Genomic DNA, 20336 nt, shown 5'->3' on the forward strand with positions numbered 1-20336 from the left:
ATATATATATATATATATATATATATATATATATTTGTAACAGACTTCCTGGAAATGGAACGCAATTTTCAATTTTGCGTAAGTAGGCCTTTAGGAGTGCGGCACACCTATGATCGACATCCCGGCACGGCATATTGAACCCACGTAGTGATCCCGAGTTCCAGTCATTGAGGTTATTACGAATGAGTGAACTAGATGGGTTGAGATTGGAGCCAGCAGGTAAGGTAAATTAGTAAGAACGTGTTCCTAGTAAACAGGGCGACTACCGATATCTCCCTATTTGTTGAGTAATGTCTCACCTTGTGATCACGTTTCATCCTTATAACTCTCAACCGGAAATGAAACTGGGAATGGTTCCAACACGTCATAGTATCTGCGTATTTATAACCAAAATTGGTGTAACCTGATGAGATGATCTGTTACGTCTCCCAATAGACCGAAAACAGTGGTTTGAACCATTTCGGTCGTAATTTTTCATCTTGGATGGTGGATCATCCATTTGGGAAACCATGAGGAGTCTCTTCTGCAGTTCATCAGGCATCGGGCTTGAAAAGGGCTACAACGGAAAGTTTGTCTTCTCCTCGATCAACGAGTCTTTTCATAGGGATTATACTCGAAGGTGGACTACTCTTCTTCAGAGTTGCTTAAAAATATAACATGTAACATGTGATGGATCTGAGATGGGACAAAAGGCATGGGTGAAAATGTATTTACGACGCTCACCCCTTGGATAAGAAAACGGCAAAGACAACTATGATCCACTTTCCTGAGGAAGTCTATCAGCCATCTGGTGACAACTGAGACAACCAGGCAGAACCTTCAGAAGGTGGTGGAATGTTCGGACGCAGTGCAAGCCTGGTAATGTGTTGGAATATTGGTAGCTCTGCAAGCCTTTCAGATAAAGCCTGTAAGCTGGGCAAACAGTACTCCTTGATTCACTGGATGCTGTATGGTGGGAAATGGATCCGGAAGCTTAAAGATAATAAACTGATAAAACGTGGATGAATCCATTTGAATGGCTCACAAGGGGAGAGAAAAGTACACATGAAAGAGTGCATTGTCGTTTTCTATAGAGGAAAGTGTTCTTAGCTCAGGTAGAGTAGATGGTCGTTGGCTTGTCCGCTGAGCTGGGCAATTTGGTTGCAAACGTTTCATCACCAATCGAGATGACATCATCAGTGCGTTATTGGGGAGCGTAGTGGTGCGTAGCGGTGGGTTAGTGGTTGTGAGTTGAATAGTGTTACGTGTGTGTTGATATACGTCCTGTTAACTTTGATCACGATTAGTTGTTCGGTCAGGCGGTTCCATTGATTGTTCTGTTATCCTATGTCCTCATTCGCGATGGCCACGTGACCTTTGAGCCTGGCACCCCCTGCCGTCGTACTCTGGTGCTTGAGTGACCTTTGTTCTTGGTCCTTCCGAGTTCCGGCCTGTGGCATTGTATACGTCTATTGTCGTTCTAGATAGTTGGAGCCGACAGTGTGAGTACTCACCAGCAATTTGGGAGTGGAGGGTACCCTTACACTCGGTAATGATCTTCCGCCTTCGTAAAAAATGTGACAAAGAAATAACGAGACAGGATTACACCATGACTTACGCGAATATACATTAGGATTCCGTTCGTCAAATTCATGTTTGCGAGACAAACCGATAAAACGAAGTCAAGTGGGGAACTCCAACTGCTCAGCCCCCGTGTTTACCGACAAAAGTATGTAGGTTGCATCACTGAACACGCCAATCACATTATGTGACTCTCCATAAGGAGGTTTTAGTTAATGGTAGCCCTTGAATGAAAGAAATTTCCCGCTGGTCAGACAAGGCCCGTTTTTTAGCAAAGATGCAGGATTTTCAAAATGTTGATTTTTGTGCCTGTTATTGAACGACTGACAGTTGGAATCCAAACCGTTAGAGTGTACTTAGTTAGCTAGAATATACGGGTCTTAAGGTGAATTTCTCTTGATCACTCTAAGATTTTCCACTTGACTGAATTTCTTCCAACTGTGAATCGCCGGCGCGGTGAATCTCGAGCGAGTCTTTTAATGGTATCGAGTCCGTCAGCGCAACAGGCACTTCCGTTGCAATTCCAGTCTAGTCACAGTGGCACCTGCTAAAAGCAGGTCTATTAGAGCCATCGTCAGGTATCGCTGCCTTCAGGATGGCGTTAGACAAAGGGAGCATCCTGATAGATGGTTTGGTATCACACGAAGCGAATGTTTTTCACAACCAATTGCAGACAGCAACCGATGAGTATCTCACAGAGCAGATTAAAATGAAATATGTGCCGCCTATGGGTTACTAGGAAATACGGCGGAACACTCCGGGAATAGACCACAATCTGTGAAACTATTCGAAACCTGTTTGGTGACAAACAACGGCGGATAAGAGATTATGGACGGATTGAGCGAGAACAAGTGGCACTACCATGTTCCTGTTTATGACTTAGTAGATGCTCGAGGGAGATTGCTCAGTGGTTAGAGAGCGAATTTAATGACCGGAAGGTCCGTGGTTCGAACCCGACCTCTGCCTTTCGACTTTCCCTGTCTAGGCATGGGTAACCTGGCCGTATCCCAGCCATCGTGCTTCCTAGGGGCGGCATGGCAGCTAGGCATCGAAAGGATGCCACAACTGAACGATTTGCTCGAGGTTGCTTTAACTGAGTTTTAGGTTTTGATCGAATGCCCTTTCGTGGAGTCCACGGTTTCCCATTCCCCCTCCCGAGAAACTTTGATCGTTGGACAGAGGTATGTTGCCCTGAGAAGGGGTTCAAGTTCAAGGAGCTCAAGGTCAATTGATGATTTTGCGATTTTCATGTGATGGACATTCAGACAATTTGAGATAGGAGTCAAGAAAACGAATGTTAAGCCAGATCTGTTCCACCGAACTATGTATCAACTAATCCGATAGATTTGGAGACTTCGCGACCTCTGAGCTTGGTGTGGACAAATTCACATTAGAAATATCTATGCGCCGTCTCTTCAGAACCAACCAAGACACCCCAGAGCATCAGTCACAATGACAGGGGACGTGAGTTTGATCAGATTGTAACCCAAACTAACCCTAACCTGTAAATTCGCCTTCTCTTTTGTCTCGTTCAACGTTTCCGTTCAAGGAGTTCAAGCAGATTATGACCCTGTCGTCACATCAGGCCCAAAAGTATCGAAAATCACTGACACCGAATTACAGTGCTGAACAATTCGGGCTTATCAGTCCTCTTCATCTATTTACCTTTGCCGCACTCAGGCATAAGCGACAGACCTATTACAACTTCTTCGAGTTAATGCACTCAAAGGTCAAAAATCCTCACATGTTGGACACATAACCTCTTAGCGGTTTAGGAATAAAGCAGAAACTTGCGGTTCTTGTAGTGGAGCATTAAGTGTGTAAGGACTTGCTGCTGAAAATTCTACAGAAGGGTTTCTATTCTTGCCAAATGAATGTGGGCATCCAGATTTACCCAATATCTACAGAATGCATTGCAATCCAAAGCTTTGTCGACGATTGATTTAAAAGTGTAGACAATCCGAGGATTGTACCACTCTACTTTCTACTGCAAGTATGACGAAAACCCTCCATCGGTGGTCATCGGCTGGCTAAATGCCTCCGGGATATCGAATCCACCTTCTTACTTCCTCATACAACGATTCTGGAAACCGCACGAAAACACAAGAGAATTCTGTAGAGGTCAGAAAGGATGAAGAAACCAAAGATGTAAACGCCGGGGAAGCAATCAAGTTCCATTCTGATTGCTTCCACAGGGTATCTCGGAAGACGGGAGTGGCTGGAAATGTACGAGCTTTAGAGGAAGCAGCGGAAGTTAATGTATTTCGGTACAATAAATCCATCAGTTTTTCCATGTTTTACCCTCTAGAATGGCTTTCATCTGTGACTAGAAAGTATTTTGCAGATCGCTTATTAGTTCCTCATGGCTTGCTTCAAATTAGTTTTGGGTTTTTCACTACCCCGCCAGTAGGATGGGACTAGAATAAGTACCAACTGCATACTGACTGGATATTCTCAGATTTCTGTGAAGAAACCTATGAGTGGCTCAGAAAAACGGCAGAACCGTGCGGTCATATACGATAGTCTTTAGAATTATTAGAAACCTTTGTATTGGCAAACAACAACTGATGAGTCATTCGGGGCGGATTAAACGAGGACCATATTCCTGGCTGGTTATTGATCTTTGTGTGACTGTGGAGAGATTCAACATGCCGCATGCTTCCACGTGCGGGGAATTATGAGTTCACATTAGCGGCATGTATGAGATGAGGCCTTTGCAATTAAACAACACACTCCAGATCACCAATTGCAGTGATAGACTGAGCTTCGGTGATTTGATTGGCACTGTAAACCATGCCAACCTGTTGGGATACTAACACAGGACAGAGCACGGGTAACTTCACTTCCTGTTTTGTCTCGCCCAACAACTCGTTTCAAACAATCGTGCACCTTATCGTGAATTCGAACATGGCGGTATCAGAAAACACGGATATCGAACGGAAGTTCGTCAGGCTGCTTTGTTCCCGCAGTTAGTCATTGACTTGACGGATTTCTTCAAGGTATAAGCCACGGGCCAGTGGAAATTCAGTTACACTAGCGCATATCTCAATGAAGAACCCGTTACACGGTTAAACTTGTTGTCTTACATCATGCTGCGCTGTTGGGCTGCACCTTCACTCATTCATTAGCAGTCGGAGTCGAGTGGGACGTAAATGTTTGGCTTCGACATGCATCGAACAAAACCAGACGGCCGGGTGGGGTATAGCCAGCCTGAAACTTCATCAGTGTTTACGGAAATTGCAAGACGGTTACGCTTCACCTTATGTCGCCCAATCTCCACCGGACAATATTTAAATTTTTATCTTATGTTGGTTTCGGAGGCTATCTGTTATGTTCTATATAAGCTCACGCAGACAAGGAAGATGTACCCACCCAACTGCGCACTGATGATGTCTCCTCGTATGGTGACGAAACGTTTGCAAGCCAATGGCCAAGCTCGGCGAACAGATCAACAGCCATCTGATCAACAACCAATAAACTCACCCGAGCTACCAATATTTCAACTCATATATACCGCGGAATAATGTGATAATTGGTTGGCAGGTTTCGGGTACCCGGAAATTTCTAGCATCTGTTAGACAAATGGTGTGTGTGTTACGACTGTCATGAAATTAGCCATCAGCAAACAATAGAGGCTGTAAGGTGAGGTCAACACTCCCAGCCAAACAGGTAGTAGCCGATCTATTAGGTTCCAGCATCAGGCCGGAGCTTTCTTCCTCTGTGTTTCCTCTGTGATTCCTCTTAACGGATTTGAACCGGCTAAGAACGCAGAGGTAACTTGCCAGTTGTCCACTGAATGGTTTCTAACGGTATTTTCCAGGTTCATTAACTAAAATTGATGAATAACGAGAGTAAGCGCAAACGTTGCGAGTGTAGATGGTACCAGAATTAAGAACATCATGTCAGGACGACGGATCGACTAGCACTTTAGCCTCCTTTATTCGAGCTACCAAATTGAGAAGGTTGATACGGTTAGTTCGTCAGGTTATGTTTTACGGGAGCTGACAAGGCAACTTCTGACAACTCGGTTGGAACAAATGAAACGAGTACTAAGGACGGTTGAATGAGGGATGATGCCCACATCACGGATGTGTTCATACCAACGTTGCCTATTGACGAAAATCCTGAATTGTGACAGTGATACAGTTGACAGTGAAGGAATAGTCACCTTTTTGTTGCTAGCCAAACAGCTACATACTGTTACTTCATCTATGATGTTTAACAAGGTGACATAGACACGGAACCTGGTCAGGAGAACCGTGACCACCACCACCATAGGCGACTCGGACAAGTGCGTAAAGGCGATGGTTATCAGGACCACCGGGAAGTCGGGCAAGAGAGGTAGACGGTAGAGGACAGAAGACGTGGAGCGGCAGTTGTAACTAGAGTCAGTTGTCCCATGTTTGCTTGTTTCTAGTGTCCGGTACCGAGTAAGGATGGTTTAAGTGAAGCAACCAACCTTTCAACCTGTCCTTTTGTCCAAAATCATTTGACTCACAGATCTCAAGTGCCAAGTAGCACCATGAATTGCTGGCTGTTGACTCGGTGAAATAATTTCACAATTTTTGCACATACTTTTTGTAAGTCCTTGTTGGTTCACGTTGTGCACACATATTTTCTGGTAAAACATATCCAGCTAAGTTTTTCAGAGTATGTTGTTCCTGAAAATTGAAAATTTCTATTGAATACTGTTCTGAGTGCACGCGAACCCGTTCAAAGATGTCGACGGAATTCTCATCAGCATCAGATCCGTGCTAGTTTATATAACTATTGTCCTGTATACAGTGCCGCATGTTTATAATGGGTCTTAAAACCTCAGTGTAATTATCTTGTAATCAAGCGTCATCCAGAGTATGTTAGGAACTGTGTAGACGCACGGATAAGGGTCACTGTAAAATTCAGAGCACAAGCTGTCTTTGCGATCTCCCCTTCTGGTCAATACAGATCGAGGGATTAGAAAACTAAAATTGAGTGATCCATGAAACAAGGATAAATTGGAGTACGCGGGTAATGATGTGAAATCTGTTTATGTCATGATCGATTGGCCGAGTGGTCATGTGGGCGAACCATGGAAGACGCAACGCGCGTACGGACGTATTGTGAGTGCACGGGCTTCAGCTGCGTGAGCGAATTGCGATTTCCCCAGTCGCGGCCAGCTATTGATGTTGGACGGATCTTGATGGTTAGATAGGCGCTTGGTGCGGTAATGTACAGCGCTGTTAGAACTACTCGTATGACTTGAATCAGCCAAGTCAGCGACCACCTCATTTCAGTCGTCAGTCCTTTGCTGTTTTGTAAAACCGCTTTATCGTGCGATCTCCATACTGTGGTGTACAACAGCAGGTGGGAGAGTAGACTACCATGCACTGCGCTTGGGCTGGCAATTTATCCTTGGAACGTAGAAGCCTCGGCTATGTAGTTGTGAACAGCACTCTGAGCAAAGCGGCCGAAGAGGTTTTCCGAGGTGTGTGATGTAGACACTGAGTCGGATAGTCTGCCGCCAGATCCACTTTGAAAGGAAGCTTGATGATAATCGATATCATTTCCGCTGCGAAGTGTAAAAGCCATTACCAGCAAACTCAGCTGCGCTGGTCATTGCCGTCCTCCTGGATGGGGACCCCGAGACGCGCCATATCAGTGGTTAGAGATATTGTCAGATATGGCCAGTCGCGCCCTCAATGGCGCTCATGCATCCAAGCTATTGCCTTCAATGCATAATTCCCTTCCCAATTCACCCACTTAACAGTCCACCTACAGTGCTGCATCCACGTACTAATTTATCAGCTCCCGCCTCCAATGCGTAGCTACCTATCATTAGTGAACGAAACTGTGGCAGCTGCAACCACTGTAAGACAAGTACGCGGTTATTACAGCTGACAATGATGATGACGACGACGACGATGATGATTCGGATGATGATGATGATGATGGTAATGATCATGATGATGATGTTATCTCCTAACGTGGTTCGCTAGTTGGTTGTCAGCGTTTTTCGCGCATTTGTTGTTCCGTTTGTGGTCTGTGTTGGGTTGTGGTTTGCAAGGGCAACGCCGAGAACGGAAACAGCCGCTATACGCTCTATTTATAGGCACTAATCAAACCCTTAAATCAGTGAACACGGAGGTGATATGGACCGTAATACAGAAACTCGGATGTCCCGCATGGATTGTCTTAATTACCAGATCCCTTTATTGCTTTGGGAAGACATGAGCGTGTCCTTAAATAATTACTTTTACCGAGGTCGAAGCTGGCAGGGTGATGAAACAAGTCCGCGTTCTGGCTCCAACTTTGTTAGGTCTGTATATGACTACGGTTCGTTGATGTTCACAATCCGGATTACGACCCACAACAGTCTAGATGGTCGCTCCAACTCGAAACGTTTAATGGTCAAAATGAGGCTGCCCAAGTCAGAGATTCGCTTTTTGTGGATGACCATGTTATCAGTCGAAAGCAAGCAACCAATCGGACGCCAGTCATTTATTTGACTATGGTCTATTCCATTTAATCAGATAGTATCCCCACTGCGAAAATGAAGATGGACGTGTGGTTCGAAAAACCCTTGGTGCCTCTGCGGAGAGAATTAGAAACTGGTATGCACGGGGAAGATTGATCGGTCACTAATTCATTACACAACACCCAGCAAAACAGTGACTCACTGAGCACGAACTGGTGGCATGTACATTGGAAAAGTATCTCGTAAAAACTACCACTTGTGTAAAGAATATTTTTTCAATGGATACATTTCGCTTAAGTGCACAATTCTGAGGTCCAATTACTCAGGGACGGTCGCATTGAAACCATGCTACAAAAATCGCATCCACGTTAGCTGACCTAGTCACTCCAAACCGGGAGCCAATCGTACAAAAAACGGGATCTCTGAACCAGAACCTGAGTTTTAGACAGTACAAGGGCGATAGAGCGGACAATCTAAGCGGATCACGAACTGAATAACAGAATATGCTTCTTCCAATCCTTACAACACACGTTTCCGGCTGGAACTCTGTGGTCTTGGTTTACAACCAACCCTGTGCTCAACTTAAACCTCAAAGATAAGATGCCAGTTCTCACCACGTATACGGTTGTGTATTCTTTCTCCTGCTATTGTTCAGCGGAGTACGTTGGGCGCACGACACGGCAACTTAGTAACAGAATACGCGAACACATCTCTTACTGGAATATCATTAACCTAAACAGCTCAGCCAGAAGCTCACATGCGTCCCACCGGGCACGTAGTCATTCCAAATGAGTCATTTCAAGTCATTTACCATGTACCAAGTGGACTACCAGTATCTATCCAACGGCGTTGCTCGACTACAGCCGAGGCAATCGCTATACGCCTGCGAAACCTGGTACTGTGCTGTCAAAACGTTCCGTACGAACGCTGAGCCTGTTTGGTCGTGTGGCACATATCAACCTGCCAAGTTACTCAACGGCCCTCTAGACTGTCTCACAGCATCCAACTAGAGGCGACATGGAGGCGCGCGTTCGTGTCTCCACGTTTTGCATTTGACTAACCGGTGCCCATCAGCCACACAATGCTTTTGGCTGCAAAACCTTTAAGAGTGGAGTAAAACTTTTTGCGCCAAAACGTTGCATTTTGTTGTCTATGTGCTCAAACCAAAAACAGTTCTAATCTACCTTCACATTTTTGCAGCTCACCAAATTTCATTGTCCGCTGAAGCAACCATACCTCTGGTGGGAAAGTCAGGTGGAATAATTTCCCAGTATCGCTGAGACCCCGGGATGCCTAAATGGGGCTCAAAAGTTTGGACTGGTACTCTGAGCTCAGTTGCCCAATTGCTTTATCCCATCAGGGGCACGTCATAGCTCTCAAATGTCTGTTGCATTATGCGAATACTGAGCGTCTCAAAAACCAATCTTCGCTGCGTATTTCATTTTTGACCACTAGATATGTACTGACCTCATAACGAGATCCCGAAAACTCTAATGTTCGTCACTGTGCTCTTTTCAAAGAATACGGAGTTCAACACAGCAGCTTCATGCCTTAGACGAAGCAGGCGACAGATAAAATTTGGGGCTGCATAGATTACAGTCGAAATCAGAGATGATTGAAGTCAACGTTAGCCAGATAAACTACCTGGATTCTTTGTCCCATCATCCATTGATTTCGCTGCGGTTACTACGACTACCAATCGAACCGTGCTTTAACACGCACACACAAGGTGAAATTGTAATAAGACTGGCTATGCTTGTTGTTAAGGTTAACAAACAACTGATTGTGTGTATGATTCGAGGATGACCTTAAATTTAATTTGGAGCGTAACTGAATCCATTTTCCACCTACCGCTATGATATGGTGTGTGAAATCTAGTGAGTTTCAAAACACTGAGAGATATGTGGTCCAATCGATTAAAACTACGGAATGTAATAACAGTGTACTTCCAATCTGGACGCAGTTTCTGGAGAAAACGACATATTCAGTAAAGAATCAGCAGAAATGAATCGATGGCAGAAGCTTACTACCCCAATAGTTGCCTAGATAGATCTGACATCAGAAAGAACACTTCAATGAACTTGAAACTGAGTCCACCTAACCCATTCCAAAAGGAACGGAAGCAGGAAGACAGCGAGAATAGCGAATATACACTCATTTGCAAACTAATTTTGTTTTTCGAGAGATTTACCTGGAACCCAGCTGATTCTCTCGTTTGTGATGTTCTCAGTGGGTTGTCGATGGATTTTCAGCAACCTTATGAGTAGTACATTACAAAGATAAGGCAGCGAGAAGTCCATATTCCGTTTGCCTTCATCACTCGCCGCACGCAAAACATTCTGTATTTGAGTAATCACGACGCGGCAGCAGTGAGAAAAACATTGGTCTACGGTCGTGGAATGTAAGGTCAGTTCCGAGGTAGACACGAGTTTCAGATCAGTCTTGCATAAACAAGACCGGCTTTGTATGGTTGACCAATGACTCTACTGAGTACTGACAAGCCTGATTTCGAGTTGCGAAAAAAGACTGAACTGCGAGGGTCACCAAGACGACCCGTTCCAACACGACGTCAAGCGGTCCATGAATTTAGAGTCCGTGCGATCGACTGTACAGTGTGCGGCTGTCTGACTTGCCTGTAACAGACCTTTTGGAAGTTGTTGCGCTACTCTTTGTGAGATGTCGGTCCGTTCTGCAACAAGTGGGGTAGACAGGTTGGACGAACTCGGACAATCAGGTCGCATGTGCGATCATTTGTGGTTGAGACAAGCCTGGAATATGACACCGGATATGCGTGATTCAAAACTGACTTGTTCTGATGATAGGTTGGCGAGCATACAGCTTGTGGGATACGGCATAACTCGATTCGTTTGGTGGTCTAGCTTTACTGCGTGTGACGACAGATCTCTCGCCGTTTGATCCTTGTCTACCTTAGAAACTCTTCTGTGGTGCCTATGTTTCTAACTGTGTGGAAAAGGGTTCCCACCAAATCTCATTTTAATTGGTGGATACGAAGCTGCTGAAATGCAGAAAATGGCCACCCCTAATGACCTTACGTCAAAATGGATGCTTCACTGTTCCGTCGAGTGTCTGATGAATGGAAACATCTAGGAAGACTAGCCCGTCATAGGATTCACGTTCGTGAGACAAAGGTTGAGGTGTAAAGTTCCAAAGAGGTAAAAAAACAAACTTGAGTGTTACTCCAAATACAACAACTTAGAATAGGGCGCACTGGATCCTTTCGCGGATTGTGTATCTTAGAACAGTCGGTTCAAATTGGGCCTAATAAATTACCCACAGAGAGACCATCCATTCTTATACAAGCCATTATTCCATTATGTGGAGGGTAGTTCCATAGGGGAACCATCATCAACCGCCTCACATCTGGACAGCGGCAATCGGTCATATTTTAAGGACTTAGTGATAAGCGTTCCAAGGTACGACACAGAAAGGTCTTTTTAGACAATGCAGTCTGAAGCTTCTTGCCATAAGCCTGTCATATAAATACAGTATGTTCTGTGACTGAAAGCAAACAAAGTGTTGACATCTCGCGAGTTACGACTCCAGTAAACGCCGGGCTAGTGCAAGTGGATAACGTAGTCATGAATGATTATAAATTCCGTTCTCTAGTCGCACTACTAAGGTTTATTGCCAGACTGACATCTGAGATATGGCCACTTTCCACTGCGTTGAAACATTTACCAAGTGTGTCAGTTAATAAGTACTGCGATCGTGGACACATCAACGGAGACAGTGAGCCCACAAAGATAAGCGTTCTTCAGAAATCACCTTTGGTTATCACCATAAACAGAAACATATCGGTCGAGACTAATGCGCAACTGCTATGTGGAAATCCCTAGTAAAAAGTGAGGAAATGGAACATAAAGCCCTCCATTCCTGGGTGGAACCTCAAACAGTAGGCTTTCGGTACTTTCCAACAGGCCAAATAAGCACAGTTGAGCGTATGTTGACATATTACGCTATCAATCGGATTGATCCACCGTCACACGTCGACAGAAAGACTTTGTCTACGCAGTTCGACTAAAAAATGACGACATGCAAGCCACTAGAATCGGTTACGCGCCATGTCCTGTATGCTTTCCAGTCACGTTCTAGAATCACGTGGATCCCCGCCAACGTGGCCACAGCATTCGTTTCAACAGCTATCATTTCGCATAGCGATATCACGGTCTCTCACCCATGAACCTTTCTCTGACAAGGGTTCGGGATACATTTGGCAAGGCATGGCTGTGGTCAACCTTACGAACTAGTTACTGTATCTTTTTTAGTGTAATACCTCTCAAAATCACAATAAGTAGTCCTCGGATTATTTTAATGGTGTCCTGGGGTCGGCTTCAACGTGAATCGAGGCCAAATTCAGTGTTCCGATAGTAATTCTCCCGCCTCGCGATGTAAAATTTGGTACCTTGAGGAAAACTTCTCGCGTAAACGCAAAACGATGAAACTATTTTTGTTCACTGAGGTACTCGCTCACTAATCGGAATGTCCAACGGGTAGGCTGAATAAAAATCTTCCCTGAACCTCGAAATATGCGCGACTCCACTCGTCACTATCAGGCTATTTAGTGTTCAAATGTGTCGCAGACCGGCCGAAAGCTGGAGCTTGCTACAAATGTCACCTGAGTGTGGTCGGATAGCTGAAACAGAATGAATGACAGAAAAACACGTTCTGACGTCATTACAAAGGGGATTAAAATAAAAAACGTGTAACCTGAGTAGGCCAATCAAACACCCTTCATAAGCCAGCAAAATTGCTGTCGGAACGCTAAAAATGGTCACGATTCACGTTGAAGTTGACCCCAGGACACCAGAAAAACAATCCTAGGTCGGCTTATTGTGACTTCCAGAGAAAAAAGGCTTTAGAGCGTGAACGGACAAGATAACACATAGCGGCGTGATGCCCGCAGATCGCATACAGGTGATAAAATGCCCTCACCCAAAGACTGGTCAGATCAGAACCAACAGTTGCATAGCTCGTCAGTTCGTGAACAAAACGTACATATAGTGCACCATATACGGAGACAGAGAGCATGCACAAAGGCAGTTGGCACCACGAGATGAGTAACGGGAAATAAGAATGGAAGCAGATATATGGAAGGGTTCAGCTCGACAACTCAGAAAAACAGCTGTACGAGGCGATTCGAGGGTATGCGACAACCTACGAGGTGAACATCGTCAGGAAGCTAAGTGAGGGTAAACGTGGGGAAAAAGAAACGCAGCCCACAATATCATAGTGTGTGTGTAAGCTGGGATACATGGTGTGAGTCTATGCACAAACAATGAAGTACGTTGGTGAAGTATGCTAATGAATGTCGGGAAAGGAAACAGAGGATTCGCAACACGAGCCATAAATACAGTCAGGGCAACGGACGCATAGAGAGAGAGGCAACCAAAATATCACAGATTGTATGCACAGAACGGGGAGGTTTCGCACGAGCGGATAACAGCGAGCAGTTCGGGTAAATCATACCTAGGGAGGTCAGATTGCACGAGACCAACATTAGCGTTGGAAGTAACGTGAGCGTGGTTTGATACCCGATTAGTACAGAGGTCAAGTAAATCAACAGTCAACCAGCTCGAAAGAGGCGAGGCAACAGAAAGATATTGATTATGCTATACTGCTATCATCCTGTTGGAATCGCTCATTTGAAGATAGGCTAGAATCAGGCGCTGAATGTGCTGGGGCTGGAGACTGCTCACCATCAGGAAGGGCTGGACTAGCAGATTCTGCAGTTGGAAGAGAAGGACTATTCTCCTGTGCGATATCCACCGCTAACACACCGTCCGATTCCAGCAAGTCCACTTGAGTTCCAAAATTAGACAGGCCGGTACTTGGATCATTCGGGGGTGACGTTACCCGCAGCTGATTCAAAGGAGAACGGGCTAAATGAGGGGGAAGAGGATCGACTACGGCCTGTTCAAGCCCGCTAGTCAAATCGCTGACCGATTTGCTTTTCACACACTGAAAATCCACATGCCGTGACTTGTTCTCCTCCTCTTCCCAGGACATACGAAGGAATGGGCATTGAACGTAGTTGTAAATGGCCTCGGGGCGTACACCAGGACGGAATTTGACGCGATCCTTGCACGTGGGATAACCTTCAATCCCGATCCTGATCTTTTTCAGTCCGCGTTCCAGTAGCACTTGTTTAGCAACTTCACGATTCTCAATGTATTTAAGAAAACGGAACATCTGAGTGCTATAAATGATGTGGGAATGTAGTTCGTTCTCAGGCATTTGCGGAGGATAGTCCGGATCCCAGTCTATGGTCTCCTCATCGGTCACAATGACTACGTGACATTCTCGCTCACCAAGCTGAGCACACTTGACCAGGAGTGAGAGAATATGAGCCTCGAGGAACCGTTCAAAAATCGTGTGTGCACCATCGTTCGACAGTTCATGCAAAAAAGCACGGAGATTACTGCATCGAACAGTTCGGTGGTTGAACGGAATCATGAAGTAGTCACAAGTTTCTTTGAGTTCTTGCACAGAAACTCCTGGTGGACATAGCATGTAACCGAGAAGATAGTAATCCAGAATAGCTCTGAACAGTTGAGCGGAGATGTTCGAGTTCTGAGCCAGCAGAATATCAGGTGGATGTCTAAGTAACTGTGACCGTTCTGTGGTATATTGCCTTTGTGGTGAATTATCCTTGGAGTCAGAGTCTTCGTGCTCCTGTCCAGTGAAGTCCGGTGAATGAACACGATAAAGGCGAGAGGATTCTGAGAAGCTGGATCCAAACATTCGCCCCAGCATGGTATCCGGATGGGCTCGTAAACGATCCACGTCAATTAGGAAGCGCACATTGTCAACTACGAGGCTGACACGTCGTGGAACATCTTGGGCACCAGAAGACAGGGAACTATAAAAAGATGAGAAAAATCATTGATAGAATTCGTCTTCACTCAAGTGTGTAAGCATGACGGAGCAGTCTTAAAAAGCGAAGTCACACAGGTATATGCAACTCAAGTTCAGTGCGAACCCTACTTCGAAAAGCCGTCAGCATCAACGATACAGATTGCAACCAGCAGAAGTGCTGCACGAAGAACGTTTTATGGTTAATTTATTCATTATTAATGACGTCCCCTCGATTGATGACGAGACGTTTGCAAGCTTATTACCGAGTTTGACTAGTAGAAGCTGAGGAACGAACGGCAGTATCCACATCTGGCCTCCTTTGAGCAAACGCTTTTATCACCCAGACTTACTTGTGAAGCACGACATGGTAAAAATGAAACCTCATGAAAAAAACATCTCCCAATGTCAATATGGGGTATGAGAGATACTTGCTCAAATGCAAGTGTCCGATCATTATTGGAACGAATATGAAGTTCACCAAGTCGAGCGATTTCCTGAAGACCCAGCTGCTGTGTCACGGATCGCGTGTTTGTAACTGTAAACATGAAGAATCCACGGCTCCGTTGCCAGCACGTGCAGATCTGATGGAACATAGGAGGGGCCAAATAACCGTCCACTGCTTTGCTCGTTACCGGTGGGCAAAGTGTCATCAGAAATTCACGAAAACTGCCCCTCTATCTCTAGAGGATACCTGTTAGGTGCTTGCTTGCATGCAAGCTAACCACAGTGAGTCTGAACGATGTCGTTCCAACGATAAGTGAACACGAAGTTCAAGTGCGTTTCCGCATGGCTGGCTTGGAAAGAAAAATTAACAGACACTACATTCAAGCGAAGCCCGTGTGCTGAACTATGAACATTCGCCTGAGATGCTACGAGCCGCCTGTGAAACCGTACTCATACCTGGCGAGGCGAAATAGGAACCAGGCAAAAGAGTGTATTCAGCCACCCGAGTCTTTACAAAAATCTTAACTGAGAAATTGGCTCGCCTCTGTTGAAACGGGGGTAATTTGCTTTGTGGGTGGTGAAAAAGTTTCAAGTTGTAACAAAATTAATTGTAATGACAAGCTGTTTAGACAAATAGAATGGTTTGCGCCAAGGAAGTTCACTGAATAGTCGTAACCAGGATACGTTACCAATCACACTGTTCCGAGAAATTAAGCTGTGTGGGCCGATTGTGGCGAGGGGTTATGCACCGAACACAGGAAGATGGGCTCCCAAAACCATAGCACTCATATCGGCAGGTAATCCTGAGCACGAACACCCTTGTATACGATGCGCGGGAAGCTAAATTCCCAATCAGTACGCTCGACTGGGTGGACTAAACAAGGGGGTGCGGCCGGGTGGACCTGGACTAACCAACTTAACAACATAATTCCGACCACTCTGCGGGTGGCTGGGCCGTTGTCATTTGTGACATTGTTTGAGCTGCTCATCCTTTCACAGAATAAAGTTCTGATCCTCATTTTGAGCAAGTACTGCAAGCTAAGAGCAAACAGACTGCGTCGTGTCTATCCAGCGGGGTGGGCGAACAATGCCTGAACAGCTGGCACAAAAGCCACGTGCTATTAATGGATATCCGCACGAGATAGTAAAACTGGATATAAACTATGTGTTGCGGCTATACTAAATACACACCAGTAGGTATAAGAGTAGGAGGTAGCTTGCAAACCAAGGCACTTACTTCGGGGGAGAAGCCAAATTAACCTCGTAAAACGGCTCGGCTGGAGCGGAATATCGACGTTGCTCCATGGCTGACTGACTGCGCCCGTGTTGTGGTGAGTCGCTTAGACATGTGCCAAACATGTGTACAGTAGACGGCAATTTGTTGGGCCTTGTGGGTGGAGGAGAGCCAGCCTGGCTTCTGGACCGAGAGCCAAAAATCGGTCGAGACAAGTTTTCATGCTTTTTTCCGTTCACCACGGGTTCTGTGTGCGAAGCGTCTGGCACGCTACCATTGTCTGCGAGCGCACGATGGACTGCTGCATCGCCATTATGCACTGGACAGGGTTGATGATAGTGGAAGCCCGCACATGGGGCAAGGTGATGATGGTGTCGACAGTAGTGACCAGGACAGGTGATTGGAGAGTGATGGAACCCACCGTTTGCATGACAGTTGTTTCCAACAGAGATAGGGTGATCGTGCCTGTGTCCGGTAGGACGAGACTGTGAACAGCCACTAGGGGCGGCGTCGTTTAGAAACTCAGGGTTCCTAGGCACCCGGATATGTTCCGGTGGATTAAAACCAGAGAAGCCGGTTGTGACAGGCACGCCCGGATCCGTATGGGCGGGAGACAATGCATAAATCCTTTCATTAGGTGAAGAGTTTGAAATCAAGGCTGGATGTGAAGGACTGGCAACAGTGGAGCCCACGGAGCATCCGCTTGCTTGTGGCCGGGCTGGTAAGTTGCCTCGCCTGCATTGACTCTGTTCAATATCCGGGTTTTCGACAAAGGGAATGTTGGGAATAGCCGGATGATAGTGACCGTGCCAAGAAGCATCATTATACACAGTCACAGGAGGATAACGATGCGAAAAAATCAAGGGCATTTGGTAGGTTGCCGGATTTGTGACATTAGGTGTTTGTGAATTAGCTGATACCAGTATCGAAGCAGTTGGAACCGCATCAGCAGGCGGGGGCATCGCAGCTCCTGGCGCCAGCCCAACGCCAGGCAAATCTGGATTCGGAGAAGAGCTATCAGGAATCCCTAGGAACTGGGATTCATCTGCGTTTGCATGGGATCGATCAACCGGAATCCGGCTGAAATTTGTAACTGAGAACGGAGAAACAATGTTTTCATCCAAAGAATATCTATGAGAAGTACGGTATAGGTTAGAGTGAGACGACATCGCGGATCGTAGACAGGAGGAGTCGAGCACAATACCAGAATCTCGCGGATCTAGAAGGTGAATGGGATCCTCGCCAGCCATTTCGGACCTGGTATCTTCTGTGCACGAGTGGAATCCATTGAGCGAGTCATGTGAACGCCTAGCAGTTCTTTGAAAAGGTTTTGCACTCCTCAGTTTAGGACTACTATCGTCTAGAATCCGTACCCTGTTTCTTTTGTGCCTGGTGACGATATTCCGACCGGCATTCCGACGAGACTCGCTGGCGCAGACTGAATCGCTTGTAGGCTCAACGGTACCAATATTGGGAGTAATGTTGGGGGAAGGATGTTGTACAGAAGAGTGCTGCTGAGGGTCGTCAACGGTCACCGAGCGAAGAACATTGACGGTATTTGTCCCGGCATTCGCCTTCCGTTGAATGCGACGCTTACATCGACGTTTATCTCGTCTGAGACTTGAACGGCAAAGACGGGTGGATGAGGACGAACACGAGGCACCATAGCCACTCTCGGCATCCAGTTCAATGGATTTAGTTTCGTCGGTGACGAGGGCCACACGATCAGCAAGTTCCATGGAGCGGGTAACCAGGTCAGGATCAAGGAGCTCCTCAACGTCACTCTCAACCTCACCGTCGTCAGCGTCTTCATACTCGCCGTCATTTGCCTCGCCATCATCCTCATTATCGTCCGACAGATAGCTTGGTGAGAAGCGAGAGGAAGATGCAGTTGAGGTGGTGGTAGTCGTTGTAGAACGGAACGCACTATGCTGATGTTTAAGGGCAGCGACCACAGCTTGGGCTAACGGTGGTGCATCGATTGGACTTTGCAGATCACCATTTAGTTGATGTCCATCCGGACTGCAGTTTACATGGTGCAGTTGGTCGCTTAATTCCTCATCCTCTTCGCTAGCAATCATATTCCGAACCGAATTCTGAAAACGAAATAAAAACATACTATAAGGACGCCACTGAAAATCTGGATCCAGAAACACCTGTCTTCGTGCGCTAACTCGCTAACTCACCCAACAACCCAAGCAACTGCCACGCTAACTTCACTGGCAGAGGAAGCCGAACCGAGCATCTTCAGCTAGAATTGTTCAATACTGGTAACTTCGATAAGTAATAGGTTGGAAAATTAGTTTTGATGTCTAGATTTTCTGTGGCAGCCATTACACAGCAATTGACCTGGCTGCAGTAGTCGGAAAATCAGAGCTCGTATCTATCCACTTTCACCGGTAAAAACGGACGAATCCTGCTAAATGAGCTCTGCCTACTGGTCATGCTTCATACATCGGTTGGTTAGCTGATTTCTCTTGCTCACAATACAAGGAATTCAGACAAGGATCTATTTTACCCACTTGTCCAGCACCTATTCCTTCAAGGTACCTTTTATAAGAGTTTTTGCTGCAGTGATGACTTTTGGGCAATTTGAATATGGCTGTGCACATGACAGTACTTGCACTTTCCATTTCTGGTCTTCTACACTTCTACTCGGCTTGAGCGAACCTACATTACCAAACCGCAAATATGTAAAAAATAATGCTTCTATGGTGCTAAAATCGCACTGTAATCAGGTTGTCTAAAATATCTCGGTGGTACGATGGCCAGAAAGATAACAAGCACGCATAGTCACATGCGACACTGTCTATCGTCGTCCATCAACGCACGCCGAAGCGCTGCGGTTTTCGATCGGGATGACCCAATACAAGTAGCAAGAGAAAAATATTTTCCTGGGGTCTGTCAAAGAACCTACACAACATACTCAAGATAACCATACACGGTGAATCGCGTTCATACGTTGTCGCTAAAAGTTTGAACTATGGAAGCCTTTTTCGAGTATCACAGCTTAACTAATTCGCACTCGCATTTGGTCTTTTTCGCAAACCACCGCCACAGACTGAAATCCTCACGACAGCGCCTAGAATAATCTCTGCGTTTTTTAGTTAGCAAGCCTACAATAATCAACCAAGGGAGACACAACAGACATCGTCCAGCTGTAGCACCCTTTCGGTGCCTAGCTGCCATGCCAGCAGAAGGAAGCACGAGGGCCGGAATACTGCCAGGTTGCCCAAGCCTAGACAGGGAAAGTCAAGAGGCAGAGGTTGGTTTCGAACCACGGACCTTCCGGTCGTTAAATTCGCGCTTTAACCACTTGAGCCACCTCGCCCACATACCATTAAACAATCCGAACACGGGAGGCCATCGGGAACTACTGCTGAGGAGACATTCTGATATTCCAAAATCGTTCCCTTGTGTAGGTAACTACTCTACCAGTGCTGTGTCACCTACTCTCCTGGAGGATTTAATGACAAGAAAATACTTTTCGCTACGAAAGTGACAGTCACATGAATGGCCAGATCAAAGTCCGATGCGGGATAAGCTAACCTACGCTTTGGGCGTTGGTTCGCCTTATTCGACACCAGCAAGGTAGTCGACCTTACGCTGCATCGTATCAACTCATGAGTTGAGCTAAATCTAGTGGTTTTTCTCAGTTCTATCAATTGCAAAAGTGTTCTTTACATCGACACGTACGAGTCATATACCTTATATATATATATATATATATATATATATATATATATATATATAATGTCATTTGTCTTA

At 45.8% G+C, this 20336-nt stretch overlaps 1 protein-coding gene across 1 annotated transcript in view; it reads right to left on the reverse strand.

Annotated features, from left to right (window-relative positions):
- Positions 1-12906: 12906 nt before the first annotated feature.
- T265_07332 (hypothetical protein) overlaps positions 12907-20336 on the reverse strand; it is a gene marked incomplete at both ends in the record, with an annotated part of 27379 nt that continues 19949 nt past the window's right edge. The window contains 2 exons of the mRNA XM_009172824.1: positions 12907-14894; positions 16572-18664. Of these exons, the coding sequence (XP_009171088.1) occupies positions 13640-14894; positions 16572-18664 (3348 nt within the window). The remainder of the gene's footprint in view (positions 14895-16571; positions 18665-20336) is intronic.

This window comes from Opisthorchis viverrini, assembly GCF_000715545.1.
Source record: "Opisthorchis viverrini unplaced genomic scaffold opera_v5_168, whole genome shotgun sequence".
NCBI classification, from domain to species: domain Eukaryota; kingdom Metazoa; phylum Platyhelminthes; class Trematoda; order Opisthorchiida; family Opisthorchiidae; genus Opisthorchis; species Opisthorchis viverrini.